The sequence below is a fragment of the Carassius auratus genome, chromosome 14 (genome assembly GCF_003368295.1).
Source record: "Carassius auratus strain Wakin chromosome 14, ASM336829v1, whole genome shotgun sequence".
NCBI lineage: Eukaryota > Metazoa > Chordata > Actinopteri > Cypriniformes > Cyprinidae > Carassius > Carassius auratus.
In genome coordinates this window covers 20,616,631-20,635,457 of record NC_039256.1, presented here as the reverse complement: position 1 = coordinate 20,635,457, position 18,827 = coordinate 20,616,631, and the positions used below count along the sequence as shown (strand labels likewise).

General features: G+C 37.1%; 3 protein-coding genes and 1 long non-coding RNA gene across 7 annotated transcripts; 2 read left to right on the top strand and 2 right to left on the bottom strand.

The window, feature by feature from the left end:
• Positions 1–237: 237 nt before the first annotated feature.
• On the bottom strand, positions 238–1,586 carry LOC113113984 (uncharacterized). The gene is made up of 2 exons (XR_003293664.1): positions 1,071–1,586; positions 238–946 (listed from the first exon to the last, which is right to left on the bottom strand). It is a non-coding gene; the product is annotated as an uncharacterized LOC113113984 (long non-coding RNA).
• A 672-nt stretch (positions 1,587–2,258) lies between these two features.
• LOC113113978 (coiled-coil domain-containing protein 160 homolog) lies at positions 2,259–3,488 on the top strand. The gene is made up of 2 exons (XM_026280627.1): positions 2,259–2,323; positions 2,501–3,488. The coding sequence occupies exon 2, from the start codon at positions 2,538–2,540 to the stop codon at positions 3,453–3,455; it is 918 nt and encodes a 305-aa protein (XP_026136412.1). The 5' UTR covers positions 2,259–2,323; positions 2,501–2,537; the 3' UTR covers positions 3,456–3,488.
• Positions 3,489–3,596: 108 nt separating this feature from the next.
• Positions 3,597–10,134, bottom strand: LOC113113977 (calcium-binding protein 39-like). Of its 2 annotated transcripts, none has more exons than XM_026280626.1 (9): positions 9,920–10,134; positions 8,802–8,926; positions 8,540–8,704; positions 8,291–8,409; positions 7,806–7,974; positions 7,144–7,203; positions 6,950–7,015; positions 6,483–6,626; positions 3,597–6,222 (listed from the first exon to the last, which is right to left on the bottom strand). In XM_026280626.1, exons 2-9 carry the CDS (start codon positions 8,916–8,918, stop codon positions 6,031–6,033), a joined length of 1,032 nt encoding a protein of 343 aa, XP_026136411.1. In that variant the 5' UTR covers positions 8,919–8,926; positions 9,920–10,134; the 3' UTR covers positions 3,597–6,030. The 2 variants fall into 2 exon arrangements, with proteins under 2 accessions (XP_026136411.1, XP_026136410.1); XM_026280625.1 differs by having other exon boundaries at positions 8,802–8,970; positions 9,920–10,133.
• A 121-nt stretch (positions 10,135–10,255) lies between these two features.
• Positions 10,256–18,665, top strand: LOC113113976 (PHD finger protein 6-like). 3 transcript variants are annotated; one of them, XR_003293662.1, is made up of 12 exons: positions 11,624–11,762; positions 14,850–15,012; positions 15,239–15,340; positions 15,449–15,582; positions 15,660–15,706; positions 15,795–15,958; positions 16,104–16,247; positions 16,815–16,919; positions 17,495–17,628; positions 17,766–17,895; positions 18,107–18,256; positions 18,409–18,665. XR_003293662.1 is itself a non-coding variant. In XM_026280624.1 (11 exons), exons 2-10 carry the CDS (start codon positions 14,881–14,883, stop codon positions 17,893–17,895), a joined length of 1,092 nt encoding a protein of 363 aa, XP_026136409.1. In that variant the 5' UTR covers positions 10,256–10,335; positions 14,850–14,880; the 3' UTR covers positions 18,107–18,665. The 3 variants fall into 3 exon arrangements, 2 of the variants coding, with proteins under 2 accessions (XP_026136409.1, XP_026136408.1); XM_026280624.1 differs by lacking the exon at positions 11,624–11,762 and adding an exon at positions 10,256–10,335 and having other exon boundaries at positions 18,107–18,665; XM_026280623.1 differs by having other exon boundaries at positions 18,107–18,665.
• The last annotated feature ends 162 nt before the right edge of the window (positions 18,666–18,827 follow it).

Sequence of the window (18,827 nt, the reverse complement as noted above, 5' to 3'; positions counted from 1 at the left end):
CGGTTTGAACCTAGGAGGTGCTGCATTGTTATTATTGCAACAGCAGTGCTTCATAATTTTCTTAAACAGTGTGGCTGCCCAGACCCTGATATTGCAAATGATGATGACCAACATGTCCCTATCGCTGAGCTAGCTAATGACAGAAATGGACTTGCTTACAGAGATGCTTTTGCTTTGCAGCACTTCTCATAAATGAGCCTTGAGTGATACATAAATGATTGGCATAGACAGGTAAAAAAAATTCATGAAATTATTTATTTAACTGAGATTTTGTTCCAAAGTCAGTTGACACTGCTGCTGCTTCATGTCTCTCTCTTTCATAGACAACTCAAGATGAAGGATTTTCATTTTGACTTCATGTTCTTCTTTTAAATATTGTAATTTACGTTCATGGAACTCTATGGCAAGTTTCTCATGAATGGTCATCCTTTTCCCTCTTGACCTGCTGCCTGGATTAGAGACTGCTGGATGCTGACTACTGCTACTGCAGGAGACTGGATGCTGCTGCATGTTGGTGCTGGCTGCTGCTGGATTCATTTGAGCATCTTGACTGTTCCCTGCGCCCCCCAAGTCCTGTGTCAAGATCAGGTCATCTTTGTATGAAAAAAATAAATAAATAGCATTACATTTGACTTCAACAATAAAGGTCATTACATAATTTTTGTTACAAGACATGACTTGCATTTAATTATGTTGGATGGGATAGCACGTTACTGTAAATGAGACGTGTTAAATGAGTCTTTGAAAGATTCCTCACCTGAATGGCCAAATGGTCATCATCTGGAATACCTTCCAGGGGTTGCTGACTTTCAATAATCCCAGCCAACAAGTCCCCCAACTCCTCTGTGTCTGGTGGAACTGGGAGTCCCCCGCCTGTCTTGAAACGCTCTTGACGCGTAGCAGCAGTTGTTTTTTTCAGGTTTATTTTTATGTTTTTCCACAGGACCTTTACAAGATAATATATACTCTGAAGTAGGACTTCTATATAATATTGTTTTCTTTTTACATTTCATTAATGAAAACATTTATAATTGACTGATTTGTAAAAATGGGGCAACAATAAATCTTACCTGAACTTGTTGGAGTGTCCGTTTGGTTACTTTTTCATTTGAGTTGAATTGATTCAATATGGAAATCCATGCCTTCTTCTTCTTGTTTTCTGTACCTGAATCATGCTGTTTGTTTTCAATTACAGGATAATTTGATACAATTTGTTTAAAAAGGGTCTTCTCAAATTCACTGAAGTTTTTTGAGCGTTTTCTTCTGCCTTGATCCATTTTTTGGTTAAGTGTAATGACTCCTGTTCCACACACTCCTTAAGACTAATGAATTACAAGTAGTCCATACCAGGTTTTTATAGCAACCTCTCCTTAGCCACATGTGCATGCCATTAATCTAATCGGGTTTCCAAAAGATGATCTCACTTGTCCTTGATTACCTTAATCTGAGACTCTGTAGTCTAGAACTAGTTAATCCAAATTTAAGCAACATCTCAGAAAGTCAGTTGTTTAGTGTGGATTAATTTAAGTAGAATTAGCCTAGTCCTGGTTTATTTTAAGCCATTAACGGGAAACTGGGCCTATATGTTTACAAACGAAGATGATCTTCTGAATTAGTCCTGAAAATTAAAATGAATTTCTGAAATCTATTTTGTCTTAATATTAATCCCAGCTGCAGCTTTCCTCTTAATATAAAACAGCTACAATTCCCAGATAATATTCTAAATGTTTTAGACATCTCCAAATCACTCTGAGCTTAACAATGGATTTTGAGCAGGTTTTATAATACATTTCATATTTAAATTAACTTAAACTCTCATTGATTGCTGTAAGCTTTAAACTTAAGCAAATATAAGCTCTCAAGTTTCTCTGTATTTTATATGCAAAGAAAGAGTTCCAAGGCAAGCTGAAGGCAATGCAAATGTGACCCTGGGGTATATTTATAGCAATAGCCAAAAAAATAAAAAAAAAAAATAAAAAACAATGTATGGGTCAAAATTATCAATCTTGCAATATGCATTGCTAAGAACTTTATTTGGACAACTTTAAAATGTTTTTCTCAGTATTTAGATTTTTTGCACCCTCAGATTCCAGATTTTTAAACCTCTGTATCTAATATTTCAGCTTTCAGACAATGCGTTAATCTCTAAAAAGAAATAAACAAACAAAAAAAAAATACCCTTACAACTGTTTTTGTGGTCAAGGGTCACACATTGAAAGTAACAAGCGTTTAAATTCAACCAGCAGGGGGCGCAGAGTGTCCGTTGCGCTTTCCTGCATGAAAACAGGAAGTTGTGCTGACAGAGACCGTAGTCAACGATGTTGTATGTATTAACCGCTAATATAAAATGTATATAGAATCGCCTTATACGTACAAGTTTTTCACGTTTCATCATTAACGGACGTTAATTAAAACTAAGCTCTAGCAGTTTGATTTGTAACTGGCGGAAAAAGAAGGGTTTGAAAATTAAGTGCCCTTAAACACTACGCTTTTTCTCAAGTTTTTAATGAAGCTCTAACATTTGAGTTACGAGGACCATGGAAATGAATGATCAAGACGAGTCCAGCTCCAGAGATGACACCCATTGGGTGGAGGAACTCTTCCCCCCTCGTTTCACTTTCCAAAACCTGCTGGAAAACCAGACCAACGCAAACAAACCATGCAGCAGCTCAATGAAACCACCTTCAGCCTTCTCCACAGACATAGATGAACCCCACAGGAGCCACAGAAGGGACATATACCTGAAAGCTTTGAAAGAGGTTCAGCAAACTGAGCGACTGCACAAAAAGGAGGCCCTAGAGAAGATAATTATTAGGCCTGTTGATGAAGGAGAGACCACAGAAAATCCTAAAGACCAGAGCGAGACTCCAGGACAGAGGTGCATTTGGAATGAGAGGGACATCACCAAACTGCGGGCTGGTTTTGAAGAAGTAGAGAGGGACAGATGGAGACTAAAGCGACAGCTCAGTTGTTCAGAGGAGCAGCTTAAAGCAGAACATCATGAAAGGATGAAGCTGGAAGGCCTGGTGGAGAAGCTGGAGGAACAGTTAAGCCTTTCCAAAAAAAGGGCTGCGCGTCAGGCCCTCATGATAAACGATCTGAAGTCAGAGAGCCAAAAAATGAACGCTCAGTTGCATAAGCTGACGATAAAGGTTAGGGAAACAGAAGAAGAGGCAGACAGGTGGAAGACAAGTCTGAGGAAAGCAAAAGAGGACGTGCAGCAGATCACACAGGAGCGCTCCAACCTTGCATGGGAACTGGAAAGAGCGCAGGCGCAATTGAAATCTGAAGGAGAAACACTGGAAAAAGCAGCTCGGATAGAGAAAGAGGCTGTGCTCCTGAGGCTTCAGAGAGAGGTGGAGCAGACCCGATCCGATCTGTGCGCAGAGAGAGAGAGTCATGCACAGAGCCGCACAGCCCTCCAGCTCTTACGCAGACACTTTAGCAGCCAATAATTAATTGCAATAATAAAAATGTGACTTAAAATGCAGCCATTTAAATCTTTTTATAATAAAGACAAAATTGATGTTACCACACATAAGAAGTGCCACTGTTTATTTTATTTTCAATTTGCCTCCACACTTTATCTTTTTTTAAAATAAAACTTTATGTACATATATAATCCTCCCCCACAGTGGAACATATTACAGAAATCTCATAGCATAGCAAACATTATCAGTCGAACTGCAAATAATAAAAGGTGTAGGTTATACATTCCACCATAATAATTTACCAAAGATCTAACATACGGTTTTGAATCTCTTTATCTGAGATTACTATCACTGCATGGAGAATATAAAGCCTCAAAACTTCAACGAGCTTAAGAAAAACAACCCTGTTTGCTGAATAATCACATTTGGCCAAAAACCCATTCTTGTACATGTGGTATCAAGTGAAGTTTATTGAAACGATGGAAATATTTGGTTATCGATAGCTGTAGATCTTTTGGGAAAAGGCGACTGAATCAGTCTGGGCCACCGTTCAACACAAAGGCTTTGAAAGAGTTCACACATGATGCAGTTTATAAAAACAAACGCAGCACAGAAGGTGTTTCACATCCTAAATACTTACAATAAAGTTCAACATGCACAAGTCATACTTTCACAAAGACATTTGCTTCTAGTGATTAGCGGACTGAAATGATGTCAAAGCACAAGCACACGCTGACATTTGGATGAATCCATTAAAAACCTTTTAGACTGAAACTGTGGCTCAATTACACAAGCACAGCAAGTGCTTTCCTCACACTCCTGACAGTCTCATTAGCAAACAGAAAAAAATAATTTCCCTTGTATTTCATATTCAGCATTACAAGACCACAACTTTGGCATGTTGTTAGATCTTATTTGAGCTTGCATAATTCAAACTACCGCCCCACATCCAAAATAATACCAGAAACACTTTACACTAAAGTTTGATTTGTTAACATTAGTTAATGCATCAGGTACCATGAAAATTAGGTTAATGTTAATTAATAATAAATATGCTATTGTTCATTATTAATTCAAATCAACTAAAGTTAATGTATGCAACTTAAAATTTATATATAGAAGTTAACCAAAATTAATAAATGCATTTACTAACGTTAATGAATTAAACCATACTGTAAAGAGTTTCCACAATATCTATTGAAACAAAGCGGGGGGGAAACAGCACTTAGGAATTTAAAACCTATGAGGTATATTAGAAATTAACTTGTGCAAACAGAGTACATAAAATATATTCAACTTAAGATATAAAGACTAATGGAACCTTTCAGTAGAATCCTGCTCTGCATTTTATCTAAAACTTCCAAGAGGTACTGAAGGAAAGAATCCAAAGGAGAACCAAATTCTAGGTCTATAACATGCGTTACCACAGCTTTGGCTCATTCATGTTTGACAGTGCAGGACACAAGAACTGTGTTAAATGCTCTTTGCTACGGCATCCATCTTTTAAAGGCTTAATTGGCTTTTCTAAGCTGTCTATCAAAGCGCAGCTGAGGAATGTCATGACATGCCCCAGCTCTAGTAATTCACATCCTTTCAGTGTTACAGTGTGTGTGCGGAGGTTATCGTGTCTTGCACTGTAAACATGCACCGTGTACTAAAATATATAAACCCTGAATGCATTGCATGGCTCATCTAAACTGAGAAAACTTTAAACGAGTATAGTTTTTTTTTTTATAATTTCATATTTTTAAATAGTTAAAATAAAACTAACCCAAGCTAAAGCAGAATAATACTACAAATCCAATGTTATAGATAAATATAAATGTAATAGAAGACCCAGAATGACCAAGCTACTTAAATAAGGCACCCAGTTAAAATGGAAATTGAGTGCAGCATCCAACATGACCATAAAACTCTACAGACGTTTTTTTTTTTTTTTTTTAAGGTTTCACTTGACCACATGACATTTTCAGGCTATAAAATGCTTTAATGTCCCTTGACTAGTTCAAATGTGAGAATGTCCAGATGAATTTGTGTTTGTGTATTGAAATAAGGCATCATTATGTCCTGTATTTATGACCTATCGTTAATATTTGGTTAATGAAGTGGCACTAATGGCCTACCTGGAGCAAAGCTTCCAGATTCAGTGCAAATATGCAAAGCCATACCTGTACCAATATTCATGTTCTTACTTTGTTACAAAGGCCTGAGCAGGCTTTCAATATACTTTTCATTCGGAGCAATTTGAATGCATTTTTTTTTTATCTACGTTTTACCATCTAAAAAGGTAAATCAACTCTATTTCCTTTTTAAGGGCAGTGCTGAAAATGTACTGTATATTAGGTTTAAATGGAGTGCTTGGGTTCCACTTGCTACTCCTGCAGCTAAAACATGTTCGCCCCCAAGTAAAGGGATAGACGTATGTTAGCACATCCTGACAGCATTTCTCTACCTGTTTCAGAAGTTGGATGTAAAGAGATTTATTCCGAGTGATGCTAGCCTTTCTTTCTGTCTTTGACTTATTTTTTTTTCCTCCCATCCACATAATCAAACCACATTACAAGCTAAGCTCCCCGGCTCTACACTCCATGTTTTCCCATTAGGACTCCTCTGCAGGTGCAGGCCGTTTGAGGTCCCGGATCTGCTTAATGAGATAGTTCTTCTCATCGCAGAACTGCTCGTCTTCAGAGCGGTCCGTTTGAAAGTGGCTCAGGAAGTCCACCAGCTTCGACTGATTCTTGAGGAGGATGTCCAGCACAGGCTGTGTCTTATTGGGGTTAGCCACAAACACCTGAGAGGACACAAGAAACCCGTTAAAATTGCGGTCCAAGTCACTGAATCCACCTTCATGCGGTCTGAACTACAGCTCACACACTAGTGACTGACCCTGACCTGTTTACATTCAATATGTGAGGCCAGAACAGGGACAGAAGACCAGTCAGCTGCCAAGTGTGGAAAGTAATTGGAGTAGACAGAGGGGAAGGCAGACAAGCAAAGTGCCAAATCCAAATATATTGTGTTACATGAAATGCTGTGCATATAAACACGTACCTTAAAGACATGGAAGGCTTCAAACTGGATGTTGCGGCTGTTGTCTTTCAACATATTCATCATCAGCTTTAGGTTCTCAGCTCGACTGATGTATTTGGTCATGACTGTGAAGTTGTGTCTGTCCAGTAACAGTTCTCCTAAGAGCTGGATATCATTTGATAGTCACTTATAACTCACTTAAGCACAATTAACAAAACTATGTGGTAAGAATTAAGCCAAATCATCCAACATATTGCTGCTTTTATTAAACCAAGCAAGGTTTGTCATAAAACATTCCAACATGAAGACAAATTATGTGGCTGTTCAACTTAGATAGAAGCATTTTTCTGAGAACTCGCTTTAGGCTTTTATATCTTTCTTTCATGTATAGACCCTAGCAGCTTAATCTTCACCTCAAGGGTTTGAATGCCATTACAGCCTTGAATTATTGAAAACAACCCTGTGAAAACAGTAGTTTTTATGCTCACCTTCAGAGACTGCCGCTTGGTGACATAATTATCAGAATGCAGCAGCTTTTCATACTCCGTGAACACCTAAAAACATTCATGAAATGATCAATCATCATACATTTGTCCATAAAATTAGAACAGCTACTAAAGCACTTATAAACAAAAGCCCTTGCAAATGAAATCTTGGGAAAAAAAAAAAAAGAGTAACTCACTCTGTCGTAATTTGTCTCCAAGAAATCTGCACACATGATCTTGTGTCTTGTAAGCAGATCCTAAAAAAAAAAAAAAAAAAGTCTTAAGTAAATAAATGCACTTTTGTCATTTTCTCTTTTGAACGGTTTTTGAATTTCCATTGCTCGATTTGAAGCGACAGTCAACCAAAAATTAAAATTCTGTCATTCTCGAATGCAAATTCTGCCTCATTTGTACTTGTACATTAAGCACACTCCTTTGAGCTTAACCTCATATTTGATGTGCTCTATGTATGCATGTTGATCAATGTTTGAATTGTGTCTCCTCAGAAGATTAAACTTGGATTAAAATGTTTTCAAATGTACATAAAGAGAGAATAAAATAATCCATATGGATTACTTTTATTCTTTCTTTATGTACTTTTTGAGGCCTGAAAATGTTGACCCCATAGATGCTCAAATGGATGGACAAAATTGGAAATGGGTTGTCAACTAACACTAATGTTAAAAAAAAAACCTATTGGGGCTTCTGCCACATGACCAAAACATTGTAGGACTCTTCCCTTTTTTTTCTCTTTACAATAGTTTATTGTACACACCTTTTTACGGTTTCATTTCAGTTGAATATAAATAACCTTAAACAGTCGCATTACTGCATAAATATCTCAGGTGATTAAATATACCTTAAAAGAGGAGAAGGCGTCAGAGGCAATGTCAAAAGTAGATAGCTCCACGTAGCGAAAGAAGCAGTAGAATTCCTCAGAGAACAGAACGATTCGGCCCAGAGGTTCATGACGCAGACATTCCCTCAACATCATGCCACAGTTAAGGGCCACTTCTGGGGTTTCATAGCTGCATTCAATAAATAAATAAGCCCTGTTATTTCTCTAACGTGTGAGAACCACATTTGTTTGTATATGCGTGTACATAAAACCACCGAAGTCATCATTCAAACATAATATCACACCAAATTGTCAATAACTAGATATGTGCTTTAAAAGTGAAATGCCATTGGCAGCTCAGCCGCATGGACAGGAAATGGGAAAATTATGATCCTAAAATAACCATACAGCCGCAGTCTCCCATAACATCAATTGGAAAAGCCAGGCTAATCAATGGCTTCTGAAAGCGTTGATCTATGGCTGTGCCCTGGGGTCTGGAAACTCACCCTTTCAGCAGCATAAAGAGGATCTGTGAGTGGGAAGAGATGTACTCCACAGTCGGGGTGCGAGCGCCAATCTGGCGACGCACTATGTTGCTAAACAGATGCACCACATCCTTCTTTCCCTTTGGTGAACAACACGTTATAAATCAAAGAGAGCAAACAACAAATGTGTGGTTAGGGCACAGAGCAAGATGTCTTACAGCAAGACGGAAGTAGTTGTATTTCAGACATTTCAAAAGCAAGTATGTGCACCTCGAAATCAATCCTCTGAAGGTTTGCTATGAGGGAAATGAGGAGGTTGGTGTTGTAGAGCTCTTGAGCTAGTTGTGCCACTGCCTCAGTCTGAGGCTCCTTGTCTCCAGTGCCACACAGCACCTCTTTCAACGACGAAAGATTTTTTGATACTTCCTCTGCAACCTACAGGAAACACAGTGAGTTTTTCTGACTCCAGTCACAGTCCACGGTTTGCTGAAATATTTGCATTGACATGTTGACATAAAAAAAAAGGACCAACCTTTTCACATTTCTTGCTTTCAGAGGACTCCAGCTTCTCCAAGTATGCTACATTCTCCTTCAGACTCTTCACAATCTCTGCAGGGCTCTTCTGAGACTTCCCAAAAGGGAACGGCATGGTTTTAGCTGGGATGTGCGTTGGACGTTAAAGGACAGCAGAAATGATTCACCTGTAAAAGGTGAAAAACAAATAGTGTACAACATTATACCAGTGAATGAAGAAGTCATTGTAACCGACAAAAGCACAAAACTATTCGTAACAAATTTTGTACACTTCAGAGACATGAAATACAATGAAAATACCTGATACTTTATTACTGTACAAGTGATAAGCCAATCATGTTATGAAACGCCTTCTAAACTTGCTCAACACTGACAAACAGATAGAGATAGTTCAACACATGTGATATCATGACACAAAATCTAAACGAGTCACTTCAAAAGAGCAACTAAGCCGTTTTATTCAACTTTGAAAAACAGCTAATATCCCGATGAGCTAAGCTAATCTCCACCCAGCACGTATCGATCAACGCTTCTCAGGAACTCAATATTACTCATCACAGTCACTTTATCACTGTGTAGCTTGTCACCCTATACGATCTTAACATGAACCCATAAGAACAAACGCAACTGTTCACGGGAAGAAATAAAATCCAGTTTTTTAATCTTCCAGCAGGCTGGACATGTAGCCATGTAGGTTAGCACGTTGGCTAACTGACTTCTGTCAGGCATGACCATCATGGCCAAACGAGCTAGAAGAATAACTCAAACCAGGAAACTAACCACTTAGATAAATTATTTCTATCCGTGTAATCTGTCAGAGTGAATTTTGGTCATATGGGTCTTTCTTAACCCGTGTAAGGACTCTGTTTGACACGCATTTGGTGCTGAACCTCTCAACTTTTCAAATGACATTTTTGACAGTTGATCAAGTTGCGTGTATTCTAAACTGATCTTTTATCCTTAACAAGAGAAAACAAGGCATTGATAAACTATTTTTAAAAATACACAAAATCCAGTTGAACTGTATATTTGAAGTGCTATCTAGAGTAAGAAAAAAATGACTAGGCTAAGTGGATGTGTGTTAACTGGAAGTGGAAGGAAGGCAGAGACACTCACCGAACTCAAAGCGTCCACTCTAAAATCCACAGACGCGATGAGGAGAAAAGTAAACCAGATCGATTTGTGCGCAGCTAAATATAGAGTTATTATTCCAGTTCAAACTATGTCGAACATACTATTTATCTCTCCAACAGGAGGTACTTATTGTGTTAGTACCTGCGTTTAATTCACGGCTGGTTTGTTGCTCGTACAGTTCTAGCGTCTGCCGCTTTACTTTATCAGGGAAGTTGAAGAGAGTTTTTGAACGCCCCCTTTTTTGTAATTGACGTAAACGTCGACCAATCAGAACATGAGCTGCGCGCACACCCTGAACAGAAATCGAATTAAATGAAGATGAATTGAGGCAACAAAACCACTGAAAGCGAAGCTGGATTGTGTACCAGGCCAGAACTCAGAGGCCTGCGAAACCTGAAGTAAGCTAAACACTGGGGCTCTTGTTGCTTATTGCACAAGCTGACCACTATAGGGCCCCTGACTACTATTTTTAATTAATATTAGCATTCAAAAACACAAGGTAGGCTACGTAATTTTTAGGCAAGTCACTCTTTTACTTTGTTGTTTACTATTATATTGTTGTTTTAGCTTATTCCAATGTACTTTAAAGCCATTTTGAGCCCTTTCTAAAAGTTATATAAAGTAAACATTAGTAGTAATAGCAGTCAGTTGCACCTCTGGTCATGTGATCAACATGGCTGCACCCATGAAGGATTTACCTGCTCCAAGTGAAATAATGAATGCATTTTTTTCTAAAAGACTACTATGTTCACATCATGTAAGTGCATATAATTTAATGTCTAAGTTATTTTCATGTTTTAAGACTTGTTCCCCATAAAGTAGGATAAATATAATGATAACTATGAAGTTTGAATACTCGTTATAATTCTTCAGTAGAGAAGTGAACACCACAGCTATAAAGATAACACTGAGGAACGACTTTTCTCCAGCTGACAAACAATAAATAAACTGATAGTCAAACGGAATCCCAATGTAAATATAGTTATCATTTACAGTCAGTCTGAAGAAGTTGTCCTGGTAAGGTGTTTTACACAGAACAGATGTAGATAACAAAATAAGTGAATATACAAAATGTAAAAATAATATATAAATGTATGTATGTGTGTATATATATATATATATATATATATATATATATATATATATATATATATATATACAGATGTGTTTATGCATGCAGGAGAATGTGAATAAGAAATTGGCAGTGAATGTTAAATATAAAAGTATAAAGTTGCACTTCTCTCTCTTTCTGTGTATGTATGAACATATCTTTAATGTGTTAAAGGCAGGTGTTTTAGCAAAAAGATAAAGTAATCCTTTTGTGAAGGGCCACCTTGGACCTCATGTCATGTCACAAGTTTGGCGCAACATTTGGTAAATATTCAGGTAGGTATTTAATCAAAGGTTATGTATAGCAATTTCCTTTCTTCCTGAACTTATAAAAAATTGCGAAAGGTTAGTTTTGGTGCAAAACAATAACAATTTTAAGTTTAAAATAACTGTGTAAAAACAAACAAAAAAACATATAAAATGTTTATTCATACATGTTTATTCATACTTTATCAGTGCAACTCATCTGTAGGCTATATTTGCTCGTTTTTAGGCCTATTCCTCAAACTATCTTGATGGTGAACACAGCGCCTACGTAAGGGGCGTGCGCGTTTGCTTTAATGTTGGACAAACATGCTTTTTGCAGTGAGCGACGTCACGCGAACGCCTCGCAATGGTGAGAGGCAGAACGCACTCAATGCTTCAGCGAGAGGAAGAGCGAGAGTAGCACGCGCTCACAGCCGCTCTAAATCTATCCCCATCCAACACAGCCGCGGTAAGAGCTTCCAATATGTCACACAGACACTGCAATGTACAGCCGTAGAGCTAGAAAACGAACGGGATGAGTGAGTGGAACCCTTGTCGGGACTAGCTAGTTCTTTTTGCTGCGATATGTAAATACATTTCGTATGGCGGGTCTCCACATGTGAATAATCCCGCAGCGAACAATATGTTATAAAAACCAAATAATGGTTTACAATCATCCCCAGAATTAAGATTTTTTTTTTTGTTCACATTTGTGCTCATCAGTATTGTTGTAGCCACCATATAATGTGGGCCTTAATGGGGCACTCATACATAGATATACACACCTTCGTTCAATCTAAAGGGGGGCTCCAGATTTGACACAGTCTTATAGTAGTTCATATACACTGGAAAGTGAAAGAGTTTTTGTTAAGAGCGAAACAGGCGCTTTGTCGCGGGCCTGTAAATATCTTCCTCCTCCCTTATTTATGAAAACGTTGCGAGGGATGCTGTGTTTTTCCTTCAGGGTTTTAGAGGGGTTCGTTGAGACTTTATGAGCAGGTTGTATCAGCTGTTCTGTTGGATACAGTGTCGCTCGCTCGCGCGCGCGTTACACCGCGACGCTTCTCTGCTATCATGGCAGTGCGTCTGTAGCGCGAAGGCGGGTAAAGCCATCGCGACTCTAAACAACACACTATCCATCTTAGAACAGTTAACGAATAAAGGGTTTGATAATCGTACCAGCGAAAGTTGGGATTTTTATTTTATTTTATATTGGATAAAACTGATGGGCTAGTCATGTCGCGCGGGAGGTGATTTGTGAACTCGGTCAGAGCTTCCTTATTGGCATTGCAGTGTTTCAAATACGCCACCGTGTACTTTTCCTACATTTTTTTTTTTTTATAATAAAAGTGTGTAATATAAAAGATCATTTTAATATAGGCTTATGTGACTTAATTCTGGGTTTTGTGTTAGAGTGACATCAAATCTTAGAGATAAATTTATCTTTGTATGCAAATTTGTTTTGGTTTTATTTTCTTGGATTTATTAGTGAATGTTATGTAGTGATTTACTGATTTCAAATTCTCACCAGTCTTTAAAAGGTAGCATGAAACCACAACTATATACATTTAAGTGGTATTTCAGTTAAACTACTTTTATTTTATTTTTAGGGAAACTATTGTGTGTAAAAAAACTATTGTGTGCCTTTCACCCATTTTGGCCCCTGGGGGTGCTCTGGACCTCAGCTTAATTTTTTCTTTTGCACTTCCTGCTTAAAATCTCAAATTGGTTGTATCTCATTAGTTCTAAATTGAAAATTTTGGTAAAGTGATTCTATAACCCGCTGTTTTTCCAATAAGTGTTTCTATGTAGATGCATAATTTAAATTAATATTCATTCATAAAAAAAATCTATAAATATAAATACAATTATTTATTGATAAATTATATAAATAAATTATTTTATATTAATATACTTTTTTAAGGCTGTGAATCTTTGGGTTGACAGTTAATCAGTTTTGATTCACGATTCATAGGTTTTCGTTTCAGGAATGATTTTTGCAAATTCAAAATGATTCGATTCACAATTCGATTCTGCATTCTTTAAGTGCATTCATGGAATTATTTAAATGCTTAGTCAGGATGCAAATTACACAGCAGCCTTTATGGTTGGAGAACCATAGGTTAGAGAGAGAGAGAAAGCTGATTTTTTTTTTTTTTTTGTCCATTGTTAGATACTAGTTTAATGATGCTATGACAATTTCTGAAGTGAAATTGTCAACTACAATCATTTTATATATGTATTATTATTACTTACAAGGAATATATATATATATATATATATATATATATATATATATATATATATATATATATATATATATATATATATATATATACTTTACAGTTTCTGTACTGTAATAAATAATATTTCAATTACCATAGCATCGTTCATAAATTTTAGGCTATTTATTTATTGGTTTTATTGTCTTAACGTTTCAGTTCATTCTGCTTTTTATTCAGATTAGCTGATTTAGCCAATATACCCTGAGAACGTCTGAGTGTGAGATCACTCTTCTCTTTTAGTGTGAAAACTTCTTTCTCATTTTTATAAAAGAAAATGCACCCAATGTCTGTTTGCATCTTATTATCAGATAAAATATATAGTTTATTATCAGATAAAAAATATAGTTTCCTTGGTACATTCACTTCAACGACATTGTTAAAACACATTTATCATTCAATGGAACTGTTCGTATGTTTTAGACACTTAATGTTTTTGCTCCATTCTTACAATAACTGCGGCGCCTTCTACTGCTTAATGTAATCGGTGAAATGCTGAGAGCCACTGAAAAGCTACAGAAAAGTAAAACTACTTAACTTTAGCATTACTGGCCATGAATCCTAAGCAGAGATCACACATCAACTGCTAAAGAAATGTGTCAGTGAGACGAACGATGATGAGCGCGAGTGCAATCCTGTCACAGTCACAGATGGTAAATAGTGACGTGAGTGAAGGAGAGATGCGAGGCACGAACACTGTTCAATGTTTCTATTAATTTGTGCTTGTAGTAACTTAATGTGTAGGCTGTATATTTTGAAAGCATTGAATCGTTATAAAAATTGCTTCGATTCTTAGTGTTTTAAATCAATAACTCTCCGGAATCCACAATTCAAAAATCCATGTTTCAAAATCGATGCATATGCATTGTCAGGGTTTTTAATCGATGCATTGGAAAAAAACATACAGACATCTGGAAGTATATGTCATGCTGGTCACATATTTGCTTTTTGGGGGAAATTTTAAACTAAACAAATACCTCAGTGGAACAGAATTGCATAAGCAAATTAACCGCAGCCATCTGTCTAATATATATTTCTTCAATATAGACTAGAGTGATTCAGTGACAGATGTAAGAGTCTTTGAAAATCTTTTAAAACACTAACGTGCATTTTAGCCATCTGTTGCTCTGTACGCTCACACAAAGCTTAGAAGCTTGTTTTTTCACTGGTCTGAGCCACAAAAATAGTCTTCGGTCTTCCTTCAAGTGCACTGCAGTTCAGTTAACATGCTTGGCAAATGTCACGACTTTACAATGTTCTTTTGTCTTGAATAGAGAGGAGAGGTCAAGTGTGTGAAAACTGGTCATGTCAGGACAGAGAAAAGGAGCTTCAGCACGTCTTCGAAAATGTGCCTTGTGTAGAACCAACCGGGACAAGGAGTGTGGACAATTACTGGTGTCTGAGAACCACAGGGTGGCAGCCCATCACAAGTGCATGGTACACCAACTGGCCATTAGTTTGCCTTCTTTTATAAGTGTTGAAATGTGTGAATAAAGCTCTAATTCATACATACTTAATTTTTCCTAGTTTTACCTAAATAATCTTGGCAGATATGAATAGTGTATGAGAAGAGGTGTATTAAAATATTGGTATATTATATATAAAAATAAGTATACAAAGTATGTATTTGACAGCATATCTAACATTTGATTGTTTTACTCAGCTTTTTTCATCAGCCTTGGTCACATCTCATTCAGACAGTGAAAACATTGGAGGCTTTTCTGTTGAAGACGTAAAGAAGGAGATAAGAAGAGGAAATAAATTAGTAAGCCTCCAGACCAGCAGTTCTCATACAATTCAGCTATTCATTTTGGCTGAAAATAGAGAATGAACATACAGCTTTTTTTATCTCATGTGCTGATTTCCTGTTCAGATGTGCACTTCCTGTCACCGGCCCGGGGCGACCATCGGCTGTGATGTAAAGACGTGTAGGCGGACGTACCACTACTACTGCGCTCTATGGGACAAGGCCCAGACAAAGGAGAATCCCTCCCAAGGCATCTACCTGTAAGCAATCTGAGAATTCCACTTACTACATAACTGTGTCTGTTTTATAACTATATTACTCTATTTTTGCAAATTAGGGTTTACTGTCGCAAACACAGAGATTCCTCTCAAGATGGCAGTGATGGTAACTAACTGTCTCTCTTTCTCTACTTGGATGTTAGATACCTGCTTGTGAATCATTGCGTTGATTAATGATTTGCTCTTATTCCCAGATGAACAGGGAGTTGCGGCCAATGACTCGGATTCATCTCCACCGAGGAGCAGGGGCAGGGGGCGTTTCGAGAAAAGCAGAATCAGAGGTGTGTCACGTGGACAGTCAGATGACACTCGATCCACCTCATCGCAAGGCAATGATGACACGGAGAGCTCCTCGCATGTAGGCCACTTTATCTACTTTTTTCTGATATAACCCATATTTAATCCAAATGAGGGATTACAAGTGATTTGACACAAGCTTCAGAGTATCAGTGGTTGGTGAAAATCGATTAATTCTAATTACGGTGTGTCTGTGTGTGCTGCAGCGGGACCGGTCTCCTCTGAGAGGCAGCCCCAGTGATTCAGGCCTTCGCTGTGGCTTCTGTCATGCTGGTGAAGAAGAGAATGAAACACGCGGTGTGCTCCACTCAGACAATGCCAAGAAGGTTGCTGCTCACTACAAATGCATGGTAAGGCTTCTTCAATATTGAAAAACAACAAATAAAGAGTTTTATTTCTTAAAGGATTGGTTCACCTTAAAATGGAAATTTTCATCCAAGATGAAGATGAGTTTGTTTCTTCATCGGAAATATAGCATTACATCACTCGCTCACCAATGGATAGAGGAGTGCCAACAGAATAAATTCAAACGTCACGATAATCCACACAACTTCAGTCTATCAGTTACTAATATCCTGTCTTGTTCTGACGGCACAAATTTACTGCAGATCTTCCATGGGTGTGCAAGTGATGTAATGCAAAATTTTTCCAAATATATTCCAATTAAGAAAAATGTATCTGCATCTACGATGCTGACCTTTTCAGCAAATTATCATTTTTGGGTGCTCTATTGAACTGTTTTGATAAATCACATTGAAACTGTATACTCGTAAACAAATATCTCAAATATACAAGATATTTAACATTGTAAACGTCTATTATTTTTTAACTTTATTTTCATATACTAAGTTTGAAAACATTTGATTCTGTCTGATCCGTTGAAACTTCTATTCTATTCAATTTCTGTTTTGTCACAGCTTTTTTCTTCGGGTACCGTCCAGCTAACCACGACCTCTCGTGCCGAATTTGGGAATTTTGACATTAAAACAGTTATCCAGGAAATCAAGAGAGGAAAAAGAATGGTGAATTTTTATTTTATTTTAATTGAAATAAATATTAAGGTGCCCCGCAAATGACATGCATGGAAAACAATGTGAATAATTTGCCCCCTGTTTTAAGTAAATTATGTGCACAAAATATATATTTTCTTTCTACTTCCTGACCTCATTCTTATAAACTGATATAGATGTGTCTCATTTAAAAAGATTCCATGCAAAGGCTTTTGAACTCAAAATAGAACCCAGTGTCTCTGTCCATAACATACTGTGACAGCAGCAACTGGTTTATGAGAATACAGAAATGAAGTGGAACATTATTTTGTTTGCACAATTTACTTTAAAGTCAAGGAAACAAATTAGCAAATCATGTGCACAGTTTACTATTTTGTTCTTTTCTGCATGTCATGTGCCAGCTCCATAAAATACAACTAATATAATTCTGTATTAGTTTAATATAGATTTTCTAAACTATATTGCTATAGGTTTACACCAAAATATATATATATATTTTTTGCATATTATTCTTTGTTTTCAGAATGATTTGGGTATATAAATTCATGGTCACCTAATGTGTTTTGATCATTTTTGTTAATTTTCAGAAATGCACACTGTGTGCCCAGCTTGGAGCAACCATTGGCTGTGAGATAAAAGCCTGCGTAAAGACCTACCATTATCACTGTGGCCTGCAAGACAAGGCCAAATACATAGAGAATATGGCTAGAGGAATTTACAAGTATGTTTTCATTATTTATTCAGATGATTAGTCTGGCCAGTTTTTTCCAAATGTTTTCATATATACATTGAACAGGTCAGCTGTCACTTGTGCTTTAGTTTTACAGTATGACATGATCATTACGTTGTTCTCACCAGGCTTTATTGTAAGAATCACAGTGGAAATGAGGAAAGGGATGAAGAGGATGAGGAGAGAGAGAGTCGTAGTAAAGAGAAAGCTGCGATTGACAACAGAGCAGATCCTCCACCGCAGCTCAATGGCAACTAGGTGAGATTCTGCGTACAGTATGCGTCCTTGAAACGGAAACTCATGTCAATACTAGTCATTGTACATGATACAGTGATTCATTTGGATGTTCTTGTTGCACTGTGATTTGTTTAGTCTGTCATGACAGAATTTGAAAATTATTCAAGACCAAGCAAATGTGATATTTTGATCAGTGGACATGAGGAAGATTAAAGTACTGTCTTTTTTTCAGATGGTGCATGAAAATGGAAGACATGATAGGATCCGGATAAAATAAATATTTTTGTATAATCCTCAATTAGAAACTAGGGGCCAGCTCACAATATCGGACAATTTCAGTTTTCCTCTCTGACAGTATTTCATGGACATTGTGAATGAGAATGTAAGTTCATTATCAAATACTATCAATCTGTTACTGCAGTGTAAACCATAATATAGATGGATAGGTTTTATTTAAACATATGGTATATTAATACTCAAACCATATGATTGGACAGCTGGAAAAGTGCCATCTGTTTGTGCTTGCACCTCCAGTTTCCTCTTTGGCAAACTGCTCTTTGCCTGGACCCTCTCTGAAAAGACTGCCCTCCGACTGTTTATAGTGCATCTCCAGACTTTGAGGTTTAATAAGCCTTCTCCTTCATGAAACTGCCTTTACCTCTTTTTTCTCTTTGCAACATGTATTATATTTTATTACTGTATTATACTCATGAGTACTATTGGATGTCTGTGGTTTTCTTTATAGTACAGGTCAGGATTAAAGAATATTGGCTAGCATGCACTTTTCTTTACATGGTCTCATGGTGGTCTGTCTTTGTTTTTTATTTGTTTTTTTTTTTTGCTCTGTATGCAGATGTTCCACATATGCATTATGTGCTTTTGTGTTTTCAGTTGTCCATTTGGTGGAGCAGTATTTCAAAATAAGAGTCCTAGAAGACAGATGGTTTTAAACG

Excerpts from the sequence above, each read along its gene's own strand:
- LOC113113978 (XM_026280627.1), top strand. The coding sequence starts at position 2,538 with ATGGAAATGAATGATCAAGACGAGTCCAGCTCCAGAGATGACACCCAT.
- LOC113113977 (XM_026280626.1), bottom strand. The coding sequence starts at position 8,918 with ATGCCGTTCCCTTTTGGGAAGTCTCAGAAGAGCCCTGCAGAGATTGTG. Across the intron at positions 8,410-8,539 it reads TTCAGAGGATTGATTTCGAG|GGAAAGAAGGATGTGGTGCA; the intron begins GTGCACATACTT and ends TGTTCACCAAAG. Across the intron at positions 6,627-6,949 it reads CCAAGCGGCAGTCTCTGAAG|CTCTTAGGAGAACTGTTACT; the intron begins GTGAGCATAAAA and ends AATGATATCCAG.
- LOC113113976 (XM_026280624.1), top strand. The coding sequence starts at position 14,881 with ATGTCAGGACAGAGAAAAGGAGCTTCAGCACGTCTTCGAAAATGTGCC. Across the intron at positions 15,013-15,238 it reads CAGCCCATCACAAGTGCATG|CTTTTTTCATCAGCCTTGGT; the intron begins GTACACCAACTG and ends TGTTTTACTCAG. Across the intron at positions 15,341-15,448 it reads TAAGAAGAGGAAATAAATTA|ATGTGCACTTCCTGTCACCG; the intron begins GTAAGCCTCCAG and ends TTTCCTGTTCAG.